The sequence below is a fragment of the Coturnix japonica genome, chromosome 15 (assembly GCF_001577835.2).
Source record: "Coturnix japonica isolate 7356 chromosome 15, Coturnix japonica 2.1, whole genome shotgun sequence".
In the NCBI taxonomy this organism is placed as follows: Eukaryota; Metazoa; Chordata; class Aves; order Galliformes; family Phasianidae; genus Coturnix; species Coturnix japonica.
The window spans coordinates 8,280,646-8,302,295 of NC_029530.1; the positions used below are offsets into that span (position 1 = coordinate 8,280,646).

At 54.3% G+C, this 21,650-nt stretch overlaps 1 protein-coding gene and 1 long non-coding RNA gene across 8 annotated transcripts in view; one reads left to right on the top strand and one right to left on the bottom strand.

Moving 5' to 3' along the window:
• On the bottom strand, positions 1-3,198 carry LOC107321422. The gene is made up of 2 exons (XR_001558561.2): positions 3,092-3,198; positions 1-800 (listed from the first exon to the last, which is right to left on the bottom strand). It is a non-coding gene; the product is annotated as an uncharacterized LOC107321422 (long non-coding RNA).
• MSI1 (musashi RNA binding protein 1) overlaps positions 2,671-21,650 on the top strand; it is a 27,752-nt gene continuing 8,772 nt past the window's right edge. For 5 of the 7 annotated variants that reach the window (XM_032447808.1, XM_032447809.1, XM_015878304.2 and 2 more), the window contains exons 1-9: positions 2,671-2,852; positions 3,115-3,155; positions 3,288-3,369; positions 3,484-3,568; positions 7,943-7,984; positions 9,611-9,703; positions 18,629-18,677; positions 20,404-20,486; positions 21,017-21,134. In XM_032447808.1, the coding sequence (XP_032303699.1) occupies positions 2,794-2,852; positions 3,115-3,155; positions 3,288-3,369; positions 3,484-3,568; positions 7,943-7,984; positions 9,611-9,703; positions 18,629-18,677; positions 20,404-20,486; positions 21,017-21,134 (652 nt within the window). In that variant the 5' untranslated portion in view covers positions 2,671-2,793. Of the gene's footprint in view, positions 2,853-3,114; positions 3,156-3,287; positions 3,370-3,483; positions 3,595-7,942; positions 7,985-9,610; positions 9,704-18,628; positions 18,678-20,403; positions 20,487-21,016; positions 21,135-21,650 lie in introns of those variants that run through there. The other 2 variants (XM_032447813.1, XM_032447812.1) reach the window with 2 other exon arrangements.

Genomic DNA, 21,650 nt, shown 5'->3' on the forward strand with positions numbered 1-21,650 from the left:
TTCCAGCTCAAGTTTGTTTGTTAACTGTCCAAACTGAATGGAAAAACAAAACTTCTCTGAGTACCCACTGGTCAGAACCTCCCAGCTCCGGGATGCAGCCGAGCCTCCAGGACTTGGTCTCTATGTCACTCTTGTATGATGGGGGAGCAAAGGAGGCCCTGCCGCCCTGCCCCTCCCCTAACCTCCACTTCTGGGAACCTCCCTCTGCCCATGAATAACTCCAGTGTCTGCCACTGGTGCTGGGCAGCACTTTGCCAATCATCGTCCCCAGCAGGAAGTGGACATGATTTTGATAGTGTCACTCGACCACGCGCGGGACGCTGAATAGCAGCAAGAAAACTGAGCAGTTTTGTTAATCTCGCTGGTGTTTGGCAACCTCTCAGCAGCAGCCACAGAGGCTCTACAGCTGTCTGTCTGCAGCCCCAGGAATACAATGCTGCATTATTTTATATTTGGAGATCATCTTTCCAATCATAAGGTCTGGAACGTTTTATATATTTACTTCTCTTCGAGGAAAGCTTCCTACTGTCACTAATCCACAGATTCTTCAGGCCTGTGTGTTATAGAGATAAATGCATTGATACTTCCAAAGGGCTTTGGGGTCCTGAGGTGGAAACACAAAATATGACTGTGTTTTGGAAAGGGCCTTGGAATAAGTTACGTGGTACAGCGTGCCGTCACTGCCAGGGCTGCAGCTCCAACCACATCCTCCATCCAGCCCTCCTCAAGGCTGCTCTTTTTCCTCTGGTGTTCACAGATGGTAGCTCACTTTGGTCCTCTTCTCTCTTCTCCAGTGTTGTCTTGGTGAAAAAGAATAAAATAATAAGCATAATGCAGAAGAAGTGTGTATATATATATATGTGTATATATACATATACACATATATAGATATATATACAGAAGTGTTTTAATGCTGCCTGACTGCTCTGCATTAATTGTTGTGTATAATACACTTAAAATTATAACAGTCTGCTGGGAGTAAACCAAAGGCTGTTGTCCTGCTGCATGCCCAGAACTGATCTCTGGTTTCTTTTCTCCTTTCTGGAGTTTAATTAGCATTGCTTCTCTGCCTAAGCTGGGCAGTCAATGGAGCATGGAAGCCCGTGCCAGGTGACTTGCAAAACATTAGTTCCCCACTTGGAGTATCTGCCATCCAACTCGGAGCAGGTGCCAGGAGGCAGCGCAGCAGCAGTGAGTTTGGGCAGCATAGCAGGAGCAGCATTGGGCTTCTGATGGCCCAGAACTCACAGGGAATGCAAGGGGAAGTGACTGTAATGCTGCCACTGCGCTGCAAACATGGCTGGGGTACAGCTCAGTCCCTAGGGTGGCCACTGAGTGTGATGAGATAGTACCTCTGACCTCAGCTCAGGAAGCAAGGTGGGTGAATGGTGGTTTGGCAGAGCTAGTGATTCAGCTCAGCCTTTGGGATGAGCCTAGGTAGTGAAAAATACTATTATGGGGTGCTATTGAAACAAAGGTGTCCTGGTTCATTTCCTGCAGGGAGGTGAGGTGTATTAGCACAGGGAAAAGCGGTCATTAAAGAAGGGGAAGAATGGTTAGGTGAGGCTGGTGCTGACCTATGGCCATTGGGCACCTCACACCGTGGGGAAGGCTTGTGCTGAGGTGTGTTTGGTAGCACTGATGGGCAGGGAAGTGTTTAGAAGCACTGTGGCATGGAGCAGGAACAGCCTGCGATGCCCCTGTCCTGAGAGAGGCTTTGTGTGCTGCTGTGTTCTGATGTGTCACCACTGCTAACAAGGACCCTTTCTCAGGGCGATGCGCTGTGCAGGCAGGGCAGTGAGGCTCTGGTTCTCATCTGATACCCAGCATTTCACTTGCTCCTCACTGGGCCCCCCCATGCCTGCTTGCCCGAGTGCCGAGCAGAGCGCGGGGTCCCCAGCACACGGGTGAACCTGCAAGAAGGCAGCGAGCCGCCGGAGCCTGGCACAGCTCTGTTGATTTGTACGAGGAGCTGCTGAGTGCCGGGGCCGCTCCATCTGCGGGCAGGGCTCGGGCTGGGCCCCGCCGAACCGCTGCTCCGGTGCTGCGAGCGGGGCCGGCCGGCAGCAGCGCGGGGCTCCGCCGGAGAAACCGCCCGAGCGGGCAGCGCCGAGCTCCGGGCAGGAGCCCCGGGTGCGAGCTGCTCTCCGTTCCCGTGCCCGCAGCCCCGCTGGGAGCCCGAGCCCGCAGGCAGCCTCCGCTCGGCGAGGGCCGTGGCTTCGGGAGCGCTCCGGGCGGGCAGGGCGGCCCCGGGGGCCGGGCCGGGCCCTCAGCCCGCCGGCTTTAACCCACCCGCTGCCGGTGCCTCCATCGCCGCCGGGAGCTCCGGAGCCGCCGCGGCGAACTTGAGCGGCCCGAGCCGGGCCTCGGCCCCGCGGCACCCGGCGGACCCGGCTCGGCGCAGCGCGGAGCCCGCGGCCTTTTGTCCGCCAGCGCAGGTGCGGAGCGGCCGAGGAACAAAGCGCCCGCGGGGCCCCGGGCCGGGGCCGCTGCCTCCGCTCCGCCGTCCGCCTCCGTTCATCCTCCGGCGCGGTCCGGGTGCAGCTCCGGGCGTTCGGTCCCAGCGCGGCCCGGCGCCGCCGGCGGGTTTTATGCGCACGGAGACCGGCGGGCCGGCGGGGGTGGGAGGAGCCGGGCAGGTTGTGCCCGCCGGGCCCTCCTCCCTCGCTCCCTCCCCGCCCGGCGGAGAGGGGTCGGGGGAGGGGGCAGCATGGCCTGTCCGTCCGGCCCCTTTTCCAGCGCTCATCTGCCCCGGGAGTGCGGCGCCGCTCCTCGCAGGGAGAAGAGGTCCGAATGGAGACAGACGGCAGCCAGCCCGGCCTCGCCTCCCCGGACTCCCCGCACGACCCCTGGTACCGGCGCGGCGGGCGCTGCCGGCCGCCTCCTCCTCCTCCTTCTCCACCGCCCCCCTGGCCCCGCTCGCGGCCACGGCCGCCCCCTCCCCCCGGTCCCGGCCGCCCGGCCCGGGCAGGCGCGGCGGCGGCGGCGGTGCCGCTGCCAACATGGCCGATCCGCGCCCTCCCCTCTCCGCCCGGCCCCGCCGCCGCCAACCCCGCGGAGCTCCGCGGCCCCCCGGCACGGCCCCGCTCACGGCTCTCTCTCTTCCTCCCGCAGCAAAATGTTCATCGGGGGGCTGAGCTGGCAGACCACGCAAGGTGAGCGACGCGGCCGCCCCGCACCTGCCGCCGGGGCCGGGGCCGGGGCCGGGGCCGGGGCCGGGGCCGGGGCCGGGGCCGGGGCCGGGGCCGGGCGGGCCGGGACACCCACGGCGGGCGCTGTGTTCGCAGAGGGCCTGCGGGAGTACTTCAGCCAGTTCGGCGAGGTGAAAGAGTGCCTGGTGATGCGGGACCCGCTGACAAAGAGATCCAGGTGAGGAGGCCGGGCCCGCTCCTCCCTTCGCCCCCGCCGCGGCCCGGCCGCCACTTTAACCAACTTTCTCTGTTCTCTCCGCATCCCCTCTCCTGCCCGGGCTGTGGGGCTCAGGGGCTTCGGGTTCGTCACGTTCATGGACCAGGCTGGCGTCGACAAGGTTCTGGCCCAATCCAGACATGAACTGGACTCCAAGACGGTGAGATGACTTCTCTCATCTCAGGGGTGCGTTGGCCGGCGGAGCGGCTGCTCTCGGAGCAGCCATCGATTACGGTGTTTGATTTCCAGTTAGGGGCTGTAAACTATCGATTACCGATCGAGGTCGATCGGGCCCTTCTCCACCCCACTTATCAGCTGGTAACGGAGCTGCTGCCCACGCTCTGTGCTCGCTATTGACCGCTGACCCAACGTCCGGGCATCGATCCGCAGATCCCGGCGGCGGCCATCCTCCTGCCATTGATTGGAGGCCCCTCCATGAGCCGGGATGCGGGGCCCGGCTGTGCTTGGGGGTGTTTGGGCCGAGGGTCGCTCCCTCCTGGCAGCCCCGTTTTCCACCTCCCCACAGCCCGCGCTTTGCCCTTGGCACGGAGCATCCATTCCTCGTGTCCTGGTGCTTTCTCCACGCGAAGTTTTTGTAACGGTTGCAGAGGTTGCAGACTTTATTGTCTCCGAGCGTGGCCAGCCCGCCCATGTGGGCCACCAGCGCTCTCTCCTGCTCTCACTCTGCAGCCCCAGGGCCCCCAGCTGAGCTCCGCGGGAGATTTCGGTGCCGTATGGCACAGGGAGCTGAGCTGCAGCGCTCACAGACGTGCGGGCTCGATTTTGGGGGGGGTGGGGGTGAGGTGTCTGAGTGGGAGGTCCCTGCTCCGTGGTTGTAGTGACTTCCCTTTCCCCGGATTCCTTTTCCGTGCTGCTGCCCCGGGGTGAAGGTGAGGGTAGGGATGGGGGGCGGTGGGGGCTGCGTGGGGGTGCTGAGGTGCAGGGAGGTGTTCCCGTGCCAGGCACAGGCCGCACAAGAGGCCAAATGCTCAACTTTACTTCCAGCGTGGCTCGGGCATCCATGCCTTTATTGTGGAAGAGCAGGACCCCCCTTTCTGAGGGTTTATGGCATGGGTTGCAGCGAGATTTATGTCCGTTCTTGTTAAACTGCCTGGCTCGCTCCCTTTGATGTGCTCAGGTCCTTCCTCCCCCTGGCAGTGCCGGGTTAAGGCTGTCCCAGCCCTCCTGGCCAAGCCTGGGTCCCCAGGACTCCCAAACCTCCCTCCAGCAGTGTTGTAAAGGGAGCTGTGCTCTTGGGGAGGGTTGTGCTGAAGTATTTGAGGAAGACCCAGAGGTTTCCTTCTGGTTTTTGTTTTCTTTTTTTCTTCTTTCTCTTTCAGTAGCCCATGTAAGCACGGTATCAGATCAGCTAGACCTGGTCAGTGTAGACCCACTTGGAAAGGCAAGCGATGGAGGTGTGCAGCAGCAGTCCTGGTGCTGCAGGGCTGGGAGCTCAGAGCCAGCCGGGGCTCCATTCTTCTCGCTGCCTCCTGCTCTGTGCAGCTCTGCTGTGGGGCTGGGGAGGGACAGCAAGGGGATGGGCTCTGTGGGGAGCAGACAGCCCCATGGCAGAGGGCACATGGGGACCGGCCATTGAAATTCCCAGCTACATCTGCTCCCCTCACCTTCCTGGCATGGCAGAGAGAATGGGGCTGTTCCGCAGGGTCCGTCCTTTGTTAGGAACTTTGATCCTCCTCCCCATCCTTTCTGTTTTTCCCTTGGGCTGCTGTTCAGCTGTCGGATGTTTTGGGGTGCTCTGCCGGGTGAGCGCTTGGTGCTGTGGTGCCGTGTGGAGCCCCCCGTCCTCCTTTTGCCTGCTGAAAGGCTGTGCTGTGAGTCACGGGTTAAATGACACAAACTCATCTGAATCCTAATGTAGGGTTTTATGAAACTATGCAGGAAAAGGCCCGGTGGCCTGCGAGGACGGCCTGCTCTCCAGGCTTGGTGTCTCCTGGTAAACAGTGTTTGACAGACAGTGGCTGCCCAACTTGTTGCTTCATTGTTTTCCAATTCTCCCTATCCTAACGAGTGCTGTTGGCCTGAATCTCCGGGGAAACCTTGTGCTTTTCAGACTTGTCTTTGTTTGTAAGCTAGATTGCAGCAGCCCGTGGGGTTATTTATGGAAATGCTTGATATGAGAATTGGCTTTGCGGGCTCAAGGTAAAAGATTTGCGTGACTTTGTAAAGCTGCAGCTGGCCGCTGCCTTGAGCTTCTCCTTTATGTGCTCTGGGCAGAGCTGCTCCGTGGTGCTGCTCCGCTGACTCGTTTCTTTGTTGCCTTTCCTGAGGTTTTTTTTTCCTTCTGGGTTTGTTCTTTTATGGAGGAGGGATGCACAGCTCTGGGGGCAGTGCTGGTGGATGGAGGCAGGGCGGCCATGGGCGTGCAGTGACCACGCAGACCCAGCGGTGAGGCCTGGGGTTCCCTGTCCTGCCCTGCTGCAGGGTGCCGTGCATCAGAAGCCCACTGTGCAAGCACCTGTGGTGTCAGGTACCCCACAGCATCAGTGGGATTCCTGTCCTTAACGCCTCGTGGGGTGAAGCGAATGCGGTCTGTGCTCAGGTGACTTGTGCTTGCCACGGCCTGACATGGGGTTTTGTTTTTTGTTTTTTTTTTGAATGCAATCTGAACAGTTCTGAATGCTTTTGCTCTTAGCAGATTTCTATCTGGGTTTGTGAAAAGGATCTGTTACGTCAGTGGGTGACACTGAAACACAACTCCTCCGGGGCTGTTTGTTTGAACACCAGAAATTAGGGAAAAAGGTACCGGTGCTTCTGCTTTCATTAGACTCCAGCCTCTGAGGAGCGGCCGGGTTTAGTAACTCGAGTCCGGCGCTGAGCTCGCTCCCTCTGCGTGTTCCCAGGGCTGCCCCTCAGCCGGGCGCCCGGCCTCCCCTACCTGCACAATGGCTGCTTGTGCAGAAGAATTCGTGCAGTGACTGCCTGCTCCCTCCAGCCAGGGGGACGCGTTATCTCTGCCCAGTTGATCACACTCGGGGTAATGAGAAAATGAGGCCAAGCTTAGCATTGCTGAGTATGAAAGCATCTTCTTGGCAGGAGCTGAATGACACTGGCTGAGAAGTAAAAGACAGTAGATTATTGTTTTTGCTTATTATCTGCCATCAGCCTCCTGGTCTCCTGCCGTCCCCTGTCCTCAGAATTCGCTGTGGGTTTCTGTGCTGGCCAGGAAGCGGCAGGGCTTGTGTGTGTGTGTGTGTGTGCAGGAGGGGAGGGACAGCTTGGATGCCCCATGGAGGCACCCAGAGGGCACAGTAATGTGCTTGCGCCTGCAGCCTGGGGAGAGAAGTTTATTTTTGAGTTTATTTGTGCTCTTCACTTTTGCCGCTGTTTACTTACGTGCTGAGTTTATTTATGCTGTAGGCTGTGAGTCAGGATGGAGGTGGGGAAGGCTGGTGGAAGGGCCCGTGGAGGCTGAGCTGCAGGGCGGTGTGGATGAGCAGGAGGGCTGCAAAGCTGAACAAAGCAGTGAGAGGCGCTGAAGAAACACGGCTTCCTTTGGGCTGTTTGAACTGCTGGCGGGTGGGATGGTGCTCTGGGCCGCCCTCTCAGCTGCAGCCCATCCAAGCACGGGGATGAGCCAGACCTGCCTTTACCGCAGGTCTTAAGCTGATTTGTAGGTCTGGATCATCCCTGATGTGATGTAACTTTACGGGAGTTGCTGTAAAAATAGGCTATAAAGAAGGAGGAGCGCAGGCAGGAGCGCAGGCTTCATGGATGTTTGGTGTGCAGCTGCGTGCCCAGCTTTGTGGTGCCGTGAGGCCGATGCAGGCACGCGCTCATCCATGCTGATTCCAGCACAACACGCGGCACCTGGATGGGGTGCAGAGCCTGGCAGCTCGGCCAGCAGCAGGTCTGTGCAGCAGCTGAGCAAGCACAATGGAGGGCTCAGCCTGCCGAGGGGGGGCATCGCTCCATTGTGTGCAGTGCGGCCGTAGGAGAGGGGCAGCACGCTGCCCTGCAGCCACAGCCCCTGCTCGCCTGCAGCGGCCGGCTTTGGATCCCTGTGTTTAATTCATAGTGTCCTGCCTGCTCTTTTATTTCTTCCTGCTGTTTTTGGGGTGAAATGTTGGGCTTTTTGCATGCTGCCTCTTTTCTACCCTGTTGTTAACCAGGTGAGCTCTGTGCTTGTAGATAGAGTGAAGGAGGAGAAAGAGCAAAAAGGCAAAAGAAAGCACTTTTAATATGACCCCGATGATGGAGGGCACCCAGGGGCAGGCCGAGCGGGAGGGTGCAGCCAAGCCTGTTAATCCCAGCACGTGATGGGCTCTCGGGTGCCGTCTGGGCAGCGCTCAGCTGGAGACAGACTGCTGCATGCTGGGACTTGTAGTCTCCATGGATTACACCTTACTGAGCAGGGAAGATGTCTGCAGCCCACTTCTGTGCACCTCAGGTAGATTCTTGGGGTATTTAGCGAGGCGCCATGTGGGTGGAGAGAACTGCGCACTTGGAGGAAATGCTGCGCATGTAAGTAGGCAACAAAAATGTGTTCACCTCTTCTTTCTGTCTTCTCTTTCAGATTGACCCGAAGGTAGCGTTCCCCCGCCGAGCACAGCCCAAGGTGGGTTCTGCAGGCAGACGTTGCCACTCCAAGGCTGCAAGTGATGGTGGTGAATTTTGTCCCTCTGTGTGGGTTTGCAGTGCATGCAGCAGAGTCGTTCCCTTGGGTTGCTTAGAGCGTGAGCTGCTCCTTTCAGGTGTGGCAGTGTGATGCTGGGGTTGTGTGGTGCTGGAAGATCCAGCAGCCTCCCTCGGTTCCACTGCGGGATGCAATGGTTAAAAGTGGTAAAATAAACTCTGCCCAGGGTGAGCCTGGTCCTTTGGAAGCTGCAGTCAGTGAATGGAAGTTGCAGGCCTAAGGAGACACAGGACAGCTCTGTGCTGTGCTATGGGTGGAAAGAGAGTGGTGTGTACAGACATGTGAATGGATGTGCTTATGGCAGGGAAGGGGTGAAGGATTTTGTTTTGTGAAGTGGCCTTGTGCATTCAGTGCTGGAAGAGGCAGGAGTTTGGCATTGGGTCTTGTCTGCAGGACTGGCACTGAAGGGAACAGCTGCAGGAACTCTTTCCAGGTGTGGAGACTTCTAACAGGATCCAATAGCAGGCTGGATACTGCTCTTAGGCTTTGGATCTCCTTTTAAGTTTGATCTTGGATGGGAGTTTTAAAGTTCAGAATCTGAATTCCATGTGCAGTCACAGAAGGAGGAGCTGGGCAGCAGCAGCAGCGTGGAGAAGCACAGAGGGAGGAAAAGGCTGGTGCTGGAGGGAAGTAGGTGGGATCAGGCACAGAGAACAATTGGTGAGCAGGTATCCCAAGTAACTGAAGCCAGGAAGCACATGGTAGGAATTGGGTTAATTCCATTAAGCAGTTTGGTGACAGAAGGTGCTTTAGTGTTAGAACGGGCTGCTCTCCAAGCCAGGGAATTGCTGCGGATTAGCCCTATGCTCCTTGGGGTAATTAGGACCATGTGTTCCTCTGAGAGCAGGGGTGTAGCCAAGCAGCTAAGGGGAGGATGCAGCTGGAGAACCAGTTGAAAGGATGTTAGTGTGTCTCAGCCTGGCAGCAGTGGCCCCTCTCGGGGCAGTTAGTTTGTTTCCTTGTCCCTGCAGCATGAGCAAGAAGTGGCAGAGAGGTCTTCTCTTTGCTTGCTTGCAAAGCCAAACAAGATTTAACTGGGAGGTGATTGGGCAGTGGTATGTGATGAGTCTTATCCCATTTGAGGCTGGGTGCTGTGTAGTTAGTGAGCTAGGATGGTAAAGCCTGGAGAGCCTATCTGTGCTGGAAGGCCTCCAGCCTGTCTTCCTGCTTGGGGAAGCATGGCACGCTTCTCCAGGGGAACCTGGAAGAGGCCGGGTGTGTGAAGCAGTCATGCTGTGGGAGGAGCTGGAGGGCTGGGGAAATCGAGGTCTGCTTCTCTGGGGTGAAGAGGTGCCAAGGCAGCAGCTTGGCGAGGGAAGAGGCTGGTAGTGAGCTGTACAAGGAGGAGATGGAGTCACTGAGCTGCTGTGGGGAGAGCACACATACAGCCTGGTGTGGGCATTTGGGGTGCTTTGAGTGGGTGGGAGATCGACTGCAGCAAAGGGGCAGCTGCCTCCTGGCAGCAGAGGGTGAGTTAGTGGCCTTTCTTGTCTCATTCTCCACTTGCTCTCAGTTTATTTGGTGAATTCCTGTCCTTCCCTTTTCCAGATGGTGACCCGAACGAAGAAGATATTTGTGGGTGGTCTGTCGGTGAACACTACTGTGGAGGATGTGAAACAGTATTTCGAGCAGTTCGGGAAGGTAGGTCTCTCGAGTGGCGTTGGATCAAAGCTGTTGCTTCTGGGGCAAGAGGGAGTTTTCTGAACTTTTGGAGGCGGGATTAGGAGCAGGCAAGTCTTTTGCATGAGGTTAAGTAAATTCAAGGTCAGTTGCAGAGGTTAGGTAGCTGTAATGCATTTGTAGGGGCCGTAGCCCTGTGCAGATTTGAAACAAAGAGCTTGTGCTTGTTCTGCAGTCACTGGGACCTGGGTTAAGGGAAACAGTTTTCCATGTTTTTTTTCCCCATTCAGAGGTTGGTTATGGGATTTTAGTCCTGTAGATTTGTTGTTCAAGCGCTGAAGGAGGATTTGCAGACGCTCCTAACAGGGCTGCAGCAGCATCAAACTTGTGATTTTTTGGTCTGATTTTAAGCCTCGTGGTTGGTATTTCTGTAATCTTTTATTAAAATAAGCCTTTTTGTCCTGAAACTTCCCCTGCTGAGTCTCGGGCAAGTGCTGATGTTGTTTTTGGATGTTTAAAAGAAAAACTGGCACGATCCCTGTGCCTTGTTTTGGCCTGGGACTTCTGTGCCAGCTGGTGGCTCAGGGCAGAGCAGGCTTCTGTGGACTGAAGTTGTTTGTGCCCTTGCTCTGTGGCAGCCAGGTGTGCAAATCATGAGCAAAAGCAGAGCTGGAGGATGCACGAGGCTCAGTCTTGGCCTGTCAGCTGCTTCAGGAAGTTGTGAGTGTCCTCCGGAGCAACTCAGTAACACTAAACTTGGAGGGGCCTGGGTTTTGTAATGGCTTTAGGAACTGATTGGATTACTGTAGCCAGAAGCTGCAGGTGGTCACTTGTGGGACAGGGGCTGTAAGTGTTACACTGTTGCTCGGTGGTATCATGCACTTGCTGTTGCTTTGGGGAAGGAGCCTTGGATTCTGTAGCTGTGGGGAACTTCCTGCCTGGCCTTGCAAACAGAAGGTGATTTGCTGGGCAGCAGCCTGGCCAGAACATTGCTGATGACACCCTGGGTGTGAAGAGTGTGAGGGATGAAGGCTTTGGTACTCATTTTCTTCTCAAAGCTTATGCAAGAAGGTGATGCTGTTTTAAGGTACGTTAATTGGTGAACAGGAGGGGAGATTTTAAATCAGTTTTGTCACATAATAGGAACTTTTGGACTGAAAATTTGGAATGAGTTTTAGTTCCGTACTTTCCCTCAGCTCTGCTAGCCAGATCTGCACTTGTTCTCGCATGTTGTCGTGGCTGTAGAGTGGAGCTTGTTAGTGTTTCTGTTCAGCCCTACGAGAGTGGTAGCGGCAGAAGTCTTCAGGAGCCCTCACATTTGCTGTTTGTAATTGCTAATGGTTTTTATTTTCTGTTAGAAATAAGCAAGTTCTGTTGTGTCCCTGGGAGCTTTCACATGGTGTCACTGAAGGGCTCCACTAAAAGGTGGTGCTGTCCTTGTGTCTGTCATCTGCTCTCTGTTAGCTGCATGTGTTTCTGTGCTGCTGCTGCTGGATGTGTTCGATAAGAAACCAAAATGTCTTGGGCATAATCCCCTTTTAACCTTAACTATACCTCTGTTAATTTGAAGCAGAAGCATATCACCTAGCACTCAGTTTACAAGCAGTTACAGTCTGTTGTTCTAGTTTGAGAAGAACTTTCCAGTTCTTTTGGAGTGCTATTCTCTTGTGTTCCTCTCGTTTCATGGTCACGTGTTGAAAGGTGTCCTGACACCAGACTGGCAAGAACTGGTTGTGTCGGATTGTTTTCCTGGGTCTGTGCAGAAGGGAGAGTTCTGCATAGCTCAGTGTGATTCATGGCCCACGTACCGGCATCCCAGATGACATCCGGTGCTCAAAGTCTGCACGAGGCTGATGCAGCTGGCCTCTGCTCTTGGGAGTTTCCGTGGGGAGAGGTCAGGGCTGGTCACACTGACTCTCTGTTTTTGGGGCAGTTTTCTGACTCATCTGGCTGCATGAGCTGAGGAGGCTCCTCGGAGCTCTGGTGTAAAGCACACTTCCTGGCCTTTAACTGTCTTCTAGGCCATACCTCACATCATTCATCAAAGGCCAGGAAAACTGTCCTGAGAAATTCTCTGTGGTTGGTAGTTCCAAATGGCTGTTTTGTGGGATCAGTAGAAAGGCGTTTCAGAGGAAAGCCTCTGTGGCCATCAGAGCTGGGTTCTGGGCTCTGAAGGTTCCTTTCTGGTTTCTAGGGCAAAGAAAAGCCTGTTGCCTGCAATTTCATCGTTACAAAGAATGTGATTTTGGTACGCAGGCTCTTCTGGTGTTTGTTGTGATGCTCTGAGGCCTCACAGCTCTCAGAGGTTCCATGGGATCCCTTCTTATAAGGTACTCACTGAACCTGCCTCTGTGGTCTTCCTTAATTTAAGGCACTTCCAAGTGAGAGGTGAAGCTTCAGTCATGTCATCTTACAAAGTCTCTCTGAGAAAAAATAGTTGCTCGAGTCATTTGGGATCGGACTGTGACTGTCTGAAAAGAAGCTGTTAAGGATGCCCTTCTTGGAGGACTGCCTTTGTCTGTGTTCCCTCCTCTTCTGAATGACCTCCTGTTTTTCCAGGATGTGACAGGAGAAAAATCTCTCTTCTTTCCTCCTGTCAGAGAACGGTTAGATTCTGGAGGGGACAGAAATGGGAGACATGCTGTCTTGATTCTGCAAAACTAAGCTACCAGGTTCCTGGGGGTGACCTGTAGTCAGCCCTCAATGGCAGGCTGAGTGTGGATCTTGGCTTCAGAGAGAGGGCATCCTCTGTTCAGGCTGCTGGGGGTTATCTTCCCAATAATCCTGAGGCTGCTGGCCTAAGTGTGTGGCAGACTTTGTACCTTGAAACCTTTACATCAGGATAGGTGCTGTAGGAACTATGAGAGGAACTTCTATGGCCTGCAGTACAGGCAAGGTCAGATGAGATTATGAGCATATATTGTCCAAATGTGTGAATTGCATCTTGTGAGCCTACCAAGGTAGTTGGGATTGATGTATTTTGGATAAGATGCAGCACTTGGAGCCTGCAGTGTTCACTAGCAGGAAAAAATAATGGAAGTTTGATTGGTTTCAAAATGAAATGCTTTTCCATAAACAAACAAACCAAAGAACCCACAGAATTCCCAGCACTGCCATCTCTGTTTTGGCATTTCTCCCTCTTGTCCTATTTTTGTTTTGGTTTCTTTTCTTGCCGAGTCCAAAATCTTCTCTGAGCTTTGTAAAATGGAAGTGACAAAAGACGAATGAAGAAGTGTGAGAAGGAAATTCCTGAGCAACACTGAAGATAAGGGGAGAGATGGATAGGGTAGAGCAACTCTTTGTGTCAGAATACTTGGTTTTGACAGAGGGGAAAAAAAAGGTGATTCCAAATACAGTGTGAGAGTTTCTCTGCTTAGAAAATAGAACACTTTTTTTTTTGTTGTTGGGGTTGGTTTTTTTTGGGTTGGTTTGGTTTTAGTGCAGGGAGAGAGATTGAGAAGTGCCTCTCGAGATGGCTTTTGTTTGCCAGGTGCAGCTGCTTGGGCTTTAAACATAGTGGGTTCTCCAGGAAACACTTCTGGCTCCAAAACCGAGCTGTGAGCTGAGACCATGGACATAATTTCTAAAGGATGAGATTTTTTCAGCTGTAGGATGGAAGTCCAGAGAATTACATTCACAGTATGGGTAGCCAAATGTCTTGGCTCAAGTTGAAGAGCACTGGAGATCTTGAGACTTCACAAGGAAGTATTTCAACAGCCTCTTTAGATTCAGGGTACCACCCTCACTGAAACCTGAAACAGGGGGAAAGGAGGAAGATGTTATAAGTAGCACCTCAGGCATAGCTAATAGCTGGTTCTCTGTCTTGCTCAGCACATATGAAGATGCTTCTGGAGCTCAAGTTCCAGCTTCCTCCTGTTCTATTTCAACCTGTGGGCTTATGTTGTTCTGATTCTTTTTTTTTTTCAGGGGGAGAGGAGATTGCCCAGCAGAGTAATTTGTTCGGACTGTTTGGTCTCTGAGCTTGTAGGCAAGGTTATTTATTTCAAATAATAACTGGGGGAAAGAAAAACCAACCTCATACCATCTTTCTTTGTCAAGGGTTGATTCGATGAGGTTTTGGGGTAGAGTGGGTTGAATAAATTGGAAGGTATGAGGCTCAAAACAAATAAGGTCTGTTTTCATTGCAGCCAACTACACTGTGAAACCTTTCCCCCAGGGTACTGTTGATAAAATTATTTGTTGATTCCCAAATGATTGGACAAGTTTGTGGAAAGCCTTTTCAACATACAGACACACTCTCAAGTTTGGAAGGTTGCTGAATCCCAAATGAGTGGAAGCTGAGGGGGAATTCTGGGATCTATCATATCTTTGTCTGTATGTGCTTCTGAAGGTGGTTGCTGTTGGTCTGTGCCTTGGGTGTGCTGGACAACGTGGACCTCTCCTGTTACTTGGTGCAAGCTGGCTTTTATTTGTCACTGGTAGAGAAGTTGTTCCTTTCAGAAACTAGAAATGCAGAGGTACTGGGAGGAATGGGAGCCTGGGCTGCAGTCTGTGCTTGGTGGCTTTCTTGTGGTTTTGCATTGAGTGAGGAAGAAGTGCAAAAAAAATAATGCACAAGGAGGGTTCTGCATGACTTGCTGATCAGTTGTGGCTCCAAGAGTGCTTGAAAAGTGCCTGAAGACAGTCTGCATCTCTCCCTGGGTTTGCAGGTGATCTGCACATTTGGATGAGCTGCTCATGAAACCTCAGCTTGTCAGTGAGGCAGATCGTGCCCAGAGAGAGACCCGCTCTCTAAAAATATCCTGGAAGCAAGCAAGAAAACAAAATCTGCTGAGGTCAGAGTACGGTTCTGACCTTTAGGTTGCCATCTAATACTCAGTCTCAATTCTGGACCCTTTGCTTACGACAGATTCTGAGATGTCTCTCAGGGGAAGGCTCTGCTAATGTCCTGACCGAGAGAAAAACCACTGCATCTCGTGCGCTGGTTTTAAGGACAGTGTGCATGTCTGCCACAAATACATGTTCATATACACCTGCCAGAAAAATGGTGTGCTTGGCTTGGAGATGCTAAATGAGTTTTCCCTGCTGACTAATTGGAGAGCCTTCAGATACTGATAGAGAGTTTCTTTAAAGGAAAGAAAGTTCCCTGCACTTATGGTAGACATGATTTCCCTCGCTATGGATGGAGAGGCTGTTTAATTAATTAATCTTTAATCTGCCATTCTCTGGAAATTTCAGGGATCAAAGCTTCTTGTCAACCTGCTGTGGGTTTCCAAACTGGATTTTGGATTTTCTTCCACAGATCAGAGGGCAACTTATGCAAATTCTCACACGTAACAGGGTTGCAATGAACAGATGGGGAGGGGAGGAGAAGGGGAATCTGATCACCTCTCTTGTGGCAGTAGGCAGTTTGACTGGTGGTAACAAAGCCTCTGGAACAAAGAGTACTCTGTGCTCCGCATCTGGTAGGCAGATAGCCAAAAATGCTGGAGCATTAATGGTCATTCAGGTCTTTGGTGGTTCATTTGATATTTGCCAGGTGCCCGCAGTGCAGTGTGAGAGCAGGGAAGAACACCTGGATAGGCTGCCTGCTCACCTGTGGCACGGAGTGGGCTCTACCTATTGGTTTAGTCTTGTTCCCAGAGTTTGGAGAACTGTTCTGCAGAAGAGAGTAAGAAAGGAGGAGAGCCTGGTGCCATGTGCTGCTCCGTGGAGTGAGGGTCTGGATTGGTGCCATATCCTCCTTAGGACCAGAAGAATCGACCTGCCCTGTCTGAGCAGCCAGGAGAACCTCTCTGGTTGTTAATGCCCTCCCTTGGCTGAGTGGTTTATGTCATTTGGTTTATGTTTTCCATGTTGAAGCTGCCTCACCAGCTATTATTCTTTTACCTTTTTTGCCAGTACATTGCCATGGTTCCTTCTAGGACCAGTGAGCAGTTCAGGTAGAAGGCACCTGTCTCTGCAAAGCATTTGCTTGAATATTTACAACTTTCTTCAAGATCTGCCCGTGCAGAAGGACACCCAGCATTTCTCATCAAATGTGTGTAGGAAATTCTTGGGTTTTTTTCTGCTTGGGGCTGTCATTGGCTTTCTCTTCTGCACGGACCTATGGCTGTCTCAGGAAGACTGAGGGGTAGTAGAGTGGGACTGGGTGACTGGAAACAGCCAGGCCTTTTGGCCAAGCCAATGGGGGATTGTACAGCATTTTGTTTTGGTGCCTGGGCACCTGGGTGTTTTGGCTGCTTTGGGGGAGGTTCTCTTTATGAAGCCAGTCTGTGTGTCCCTGCCACCACCTCCCTGCTCGCTGACACCAGGTGTTGGTGCAAGAAGGGCCTCCCCATCTCTTGCTGCCCACCTGCAGCAGCGTCAGCTCTATGTATGTTCATGTTTCGGTTTGTTGTATGTTGCCCCTCTAAGCCAAAGCCTTTCTTCTGCTTCTGTTTGGTTTCCAAAGCTGCAGAGTGGTGATATTGCTTTGGGGATGTGGTACCTGTGCTCCTCCTGCCCTGTGCTGATCTCAGGAGGCACCGAGGGCTGCTGTGCCCTCCTCCAGGGGGGTTGGACTCCATGGTCTCTAGAGTTCCCTTCCAACCCCTACATCTCTGTGATTCTCCCCTGTACCTGCCCCTCGTGGCTGCACACAGGAGGCACCATCCCGTCCATGGTGTGGAGTTAGCACACCTTGAACTTCTTGTGCCCTCGGCTGTTGGGCAGCTGCGGCCTGGACCAACAAGCCAAAGAGTTCCTTGGGAGAGCCTTGGCCATGGAGCTCAGCAGCTTTCTAGTAAAGAGATGTGCTGCTTTGGCTGTGTTTAAAGAGTTGGAACAAATATTTATCTAAGGGTGGGAGGGAGGAGGAGAAGGACGATTCACCCAGCAAGAAAGCCTTTGTCCGAGTGCAGCTCCGGCCATAACTGATTGCCCACCCGACCAGAAATGGACGCGGGCCGTCTATGCGAACCACGCGCTTCTCGCCCCGCGGTCCCTGCCGGGCTGAGCCGAGATGGCGGCTCCTTCCCGCCGCCTTCCACCTTCCCCTTTCCCCTCTGGGCGCCGCCGGCCGCTCCTCGCTCCCTCTCTCCCTCTCTCCCCATGCGGACGAGAGCGGGCGCCGCGGGGCGGCTTTGTGCGGGCCCGGCCGCTCGCTCTAATCCGGGAGGCAGCTGCGATTGGCGGCCGCGTTGCCGCGGTGACGGCCCCGCCGGCGGCCGCCTTTGTTGGGGCCCGGCGCGGCCCCCGGCGGGCGGCCATTGTGGCGGCGGGGAGACCGGCCACCCCGCAGCGCCCGGCGGGGCCCGGCTTCACCTCAGGGCGCTGGGAGCGCCTGGTGTGTGTGTGCTGGGCTGTGGGGGTGCTGGGCGTGGGGTCGGTCTCAGGTGTCCCGTGTGTCATCCGAGCTGTGTGCCACGCCAGCCTCATTTCAGAGCTCACACTTAAAAGGACCCCACCAAGGCAGGCTCGGTCCGTGCAGCCTGCAGGCGCTGTGGGATGGAGCCGCTGCCCTTGGTTCATGCCATGAGCTGCTGTGTGTTTGGATGCGCTGGGATCTGCGAAGGACCTTTCCCTGAGCTGTGTGGGGGGTGGATCTGGCCTAAACCAATAAAAATACTCAGTAAAACCTCGACATATATCAAGCCACGTCCATTCCCCCTAGTGCGGCTGTGAAGGGAGATGGGGCGCAGTGTGCTGTGCTGCTGCTGGCCCTCGGCTCCTGGGGAATCACCCCATCGTGGTGTGGGGCTGCACACCCCGTCCCTGCCTGTGCCCTGCGAGGGTGCTGTGTTGGCAGAGGGACACCGGGCAGGAGGAGTGGGAGCCGGCTTGTCTGCTGTCACCTCACTGGCGTGGGGCGGATGTGTGGGATGAACCCAAGGGCATCGGCGCTGACGTCTGCCTGCTCGTGGTGGTGCTGGAAACATGTACTGAGCCGAGCCAGGCGCCCTGTTTGTTGTTGTGGGGCTGAAGGGAAGAGCTGTGCCTGCACCCCTGCTGCCAAGCAGCGCTGTGGATGCGGGTTGTCCCGCTGCAGAGCAGGCGAGCGGCTGCGCTGCACATGGGAGCTGCTGGACACAGTGCCGTCACCTCCCCCGAGCACTGCACATCCAGTTCCATAATCGGATTAAGGCAGTGGTATTAGAGAGGAGGGATGGGTCAGTGGGACAGGTTTACACTGGGGCTTACACGGAGGGATCGCAGTGTATTTTTTAACCCTGCTTGGCCCGACCTCTGTTGCGGTGCAGATGTGTCTCTGCGAGGAAATGCCCAGCGGGAAGATGGAGGGAAAGTGGCACCAGGCGGCCATGAGATGCGCTGGGAGGGGGGGAGAGCAGCCCCTGGTCCTGGGGGATGGGAGCCGTCCGCCCCTCCCCCCGGGAGGCAGCCCTCGCTCAGGCCTTGCAGTAAATTTGCTCTAATTACAGCCTCCAGCAGTGGGAAACCTCACTTAGAGGAAGGGCTCCTCGGGGTGGGGGCGGGGGGGCCGCTTCCCAGCTTTCCCAGGCAGGCTCTGTTGTCTGAGGCCTCCGCTTCCCCTGTCGCTGGGAGGCCCCTTATTCCTCTCCCCTCTCCAGCTTTGCTTCTCTCCCCCTCTTTAATTCTCCTCTCCTTTGAGGCTGGGATTTGGGAACAATGCCTTCCCTGCTCTTTGCCCCCCAGCTGGAGCCGCAGGCAAACAATTGGGGTCGCTGGCTGTGGCGTGAGGAGGGGGGGGTTTGGTGGGGCCTGGGGCCGGGCCGAGGGGCTCAACCCAGCAGCACCTGCCCCAAGCTGGGGGGGCTTTAGTTGTGGAGAAGGGAATGGCGCCTTGTGCTGTGGGATGGGCCTGGTGCAGTACCAGAAGCATGGTTTGCACACACCCTGTTTCCCTCGTGTGGGTGGGAAGTCTTGTCCTTATTCCCTCTGGTTTGGGGAGGCTAGGTCTCTGTAAACATGTCAGCGATGCTTATGACAAGAGCAATAATCTGATGGGAGCCCTTCTCTCTGCAGGTGGATGATGCGATGCTGATGTTTGACAAGACAACCAACCGACACCGAGGTGAGAGCGATCTGCTGGCTGTAGGAGTGGGAAGCAGGGAGGGTTCCCCTCCTGCCTTAGTAGGGAGGGGTTGGTATCCCAGCAGTAGGGCACACGGGTCGCAGCTGCTCTTTATCTTGCCTCCAATTGCCCCATCCTTTTGCATCTGCATCCTTTACCGGCGTCCCTTGCAGCACAGAGAGCTTTTGTCCAGCGCATTTCCTGTGCTGTAAACTCGATGAGTTGCAGATATGTGAGAGGAGGCAGCCCCCTCCCCTTCCCGCTTACCTCTGTGGCTCCAGCCCGCAGTGTGTGTCTTACCTTGTCCTGCGTAATCCGAGCTCCAGGAACGCTGACATGAGAGCCTTGAAGACTGCCTGCCTCTCACCCCTTCCTCGGCATGGAGCCCGCTTGTGCTCCCAGGTCACCTTTTCTTACCCGAGTCCTGGTGGAGTCTGGTTACAGGATGGGAACAAGGCTGCAATATTTGCTGTGTCTGGACCCAACCCACACATAGGGATCCTTGTTTCCTATTCTCCGAGTGTGTCTTCATCCTGCCTCAGTGCCTGGCAAGGTTTGACACCCATATTGCACCAGCTCAGGGATTTATCGACAGCTTAATCTACAGACCCCGTCTTGGCATCTTCCAAATCAGGGCCAGTAGCAGCCCTGTGCTAGGCTGCTGTCTGTGCTATTTGAAAGCTCTGCCCCCAGATCAGCAAAGGGACACTTCATCCTGCTTTTGCTACACTTTGTGCAGAAACACTGGAGTTTTTTTGGTGTTTTTTTAAATTTTGTTTTATTTTTATTCTTCAAAAGCTATTAGTTCTGTTCTGGTTGCCTGCCTTAAGGTGTTGTTCCAGCTTCATCCTAGAAGGGAGTAAATGGTGTAACCCCTGTTAATCTATGGGTACCTTCCACTCAGTGGTTAACAAAAGAACTGTTGGGTATTTCAGAAGGAACAGGGAGAGCTGCATGCTGCCATGTCAGCAGTGCGAGGTGCAGCAGGCCTGGCAGAGGCCTGGCTGGTCTCAGGGCTCACTTGGTGTCAGGATTTTACTCTTAAATTCCCAAGGCCCCCCACTCATGGATGCTGAGATGAATGCCAGCAAAGGGGTTGGTGAGAGACAGGAGGTGCAGGCATGGCCAAGGGATGTGCCGTCCTGTCTTAGCACAGAGATTAAACTTACTTGATGAAACTCTGCAAATCAGTCTGCTTGTGGCTTATCTGTGCAGCTCTGTCTTGCTCTGTACAGCTGCGTTGCTGATATTTGCTTGCTTATGCCAGTTGTATACTAGAGGTTGAAGGGGAAACATGCGGGTTGTTGCTGCTGTCCTGATGCATTTAGCACGGATGGGGATGTCCTGGCAAGCAGCTGTTCATTTCTTCAGCTCTCTTTGTGTGAGCATCTGCTGGATCCTCCCCAGCATTATCAGCCACGTGGTTTGTCTTGCAAATAGTTAAATTAAAAAGCAAAGCAAAACAAAACTTGGTTTTGAAAGCAATTGGGTTCAGAGAGGGTGGGAGGCACAAAAAGAGAAGGAAAGGGGAATCCATATGGGATGGCCTTGTTTTCTTCCACACAAAGGCAGGATTTGCTGGAGAAGGGAGATGAGGGACAGCCGTTATCAAGGGCTAGATTGTACTGTCCGTGAAGCCTGTGGCTCCTCCTACCAATGAGTGTAGGTAACAGGATCCAACTGTGTAGAGCTATGGCCTGACCAAGAAGTTTTGCTTTTTCTTCAGGGTTTGGATTTGTCACATTTGAAAGTGAAGACATTGTGGAAAAAGTATGTGAGATCCACTTCCATGAGATTAACAACAAAATGGTGAGTGCCTGGGGCAGGAACTGGTGCAGGGCTGGGCAGTGGCACGGGACAATGTGTGAAGCATTTTATCTGCCCCGGGGAATTGATTCTTCTCTTGATTTGAAAGTCACTGCAGCCAGTCTGGGAAGGAAGCACTGTGCAGTGAACCAGCATGATGGGGAGATGGCTGAACTGCTAGTAGGAATTGTACGGTCCTTATGGAACTTGAAGTTACAGTGAAACCTCCTGGTGGCCTAGGAAGGAGCAGAATGTTGCCTTTATTCGGAAGTGAGGAAAACAAGGCTTGGAGGCCCTTGTGCAGGAGGGCAGGAGAAGAGCAGTGTCTGAGCTCCTTGTTGTCTGTTGTGTCTGCAGAGCAAAGGAGAGGCTGGCAGCATGCAGTGTGGATGGGGAAGGACACAGGGATGAGCTGGTGGCACTGGCTGGGGTTGAGAAGCTCTATCCCAGTAGCAGCCTGGCCAGCCCGCAGCCTAGGTGGGAACACTCTGTGCCAGTTGCAGCCAAGTCTGATCTTCACTTTCTTGTGGCAGGTGGAGTGCAAAAAAGCCCAGCCCAAGGAGGTGATGTCCCCAACAGGCTCAGCACGAGGGCGGTCCCGAGTCATGCCTTACGGGATGGATGCCTTCATGCTCGGGATCGGCATGCTGGGTAAGCTTCAGGATGGATCTCGTCCCCAGCGCCCGGTCGTGCCCGGCAGCAGCTTAGAGGTTTTATTCTGAGAGCACTTCCTGGCGTGCTGAGCCGGGCAGGGCGGCCAAGAGCAGCTCTCCCTGGTGCGGGGCTGGGGACGCTGGGGGCACCGGGGCCGTTAGTGATCACAAGTTGCCCTCTGGTGGCACCTGGAGAAACTGCAAACCTGTCTGTGCTGCCCTGCTTTAGGGAGGAGCCGTCCGCAGGGAGCCGTGCGCTGGGAAACGGGCCCTCTGTAGCTCAGTTCGTACTCCTGCAATGTGATAGTGTAACTCTCTAATGGCCAGTGTGGAATAGGACTTCATTTCGTAGGTTATTCCACATTCGGTTCAGTGGTGCCCAGATATCTCTCTCCTGCACTTCTGTAGGCTTTCTGATGAATTAGTTTAGGTAGCCACTGAACAAAACTCCCAAAAGGGCATATTTTCTCCCCAGTGTCTTCTCTGGACTTACTGAAGGAAAACAAATCTCCAG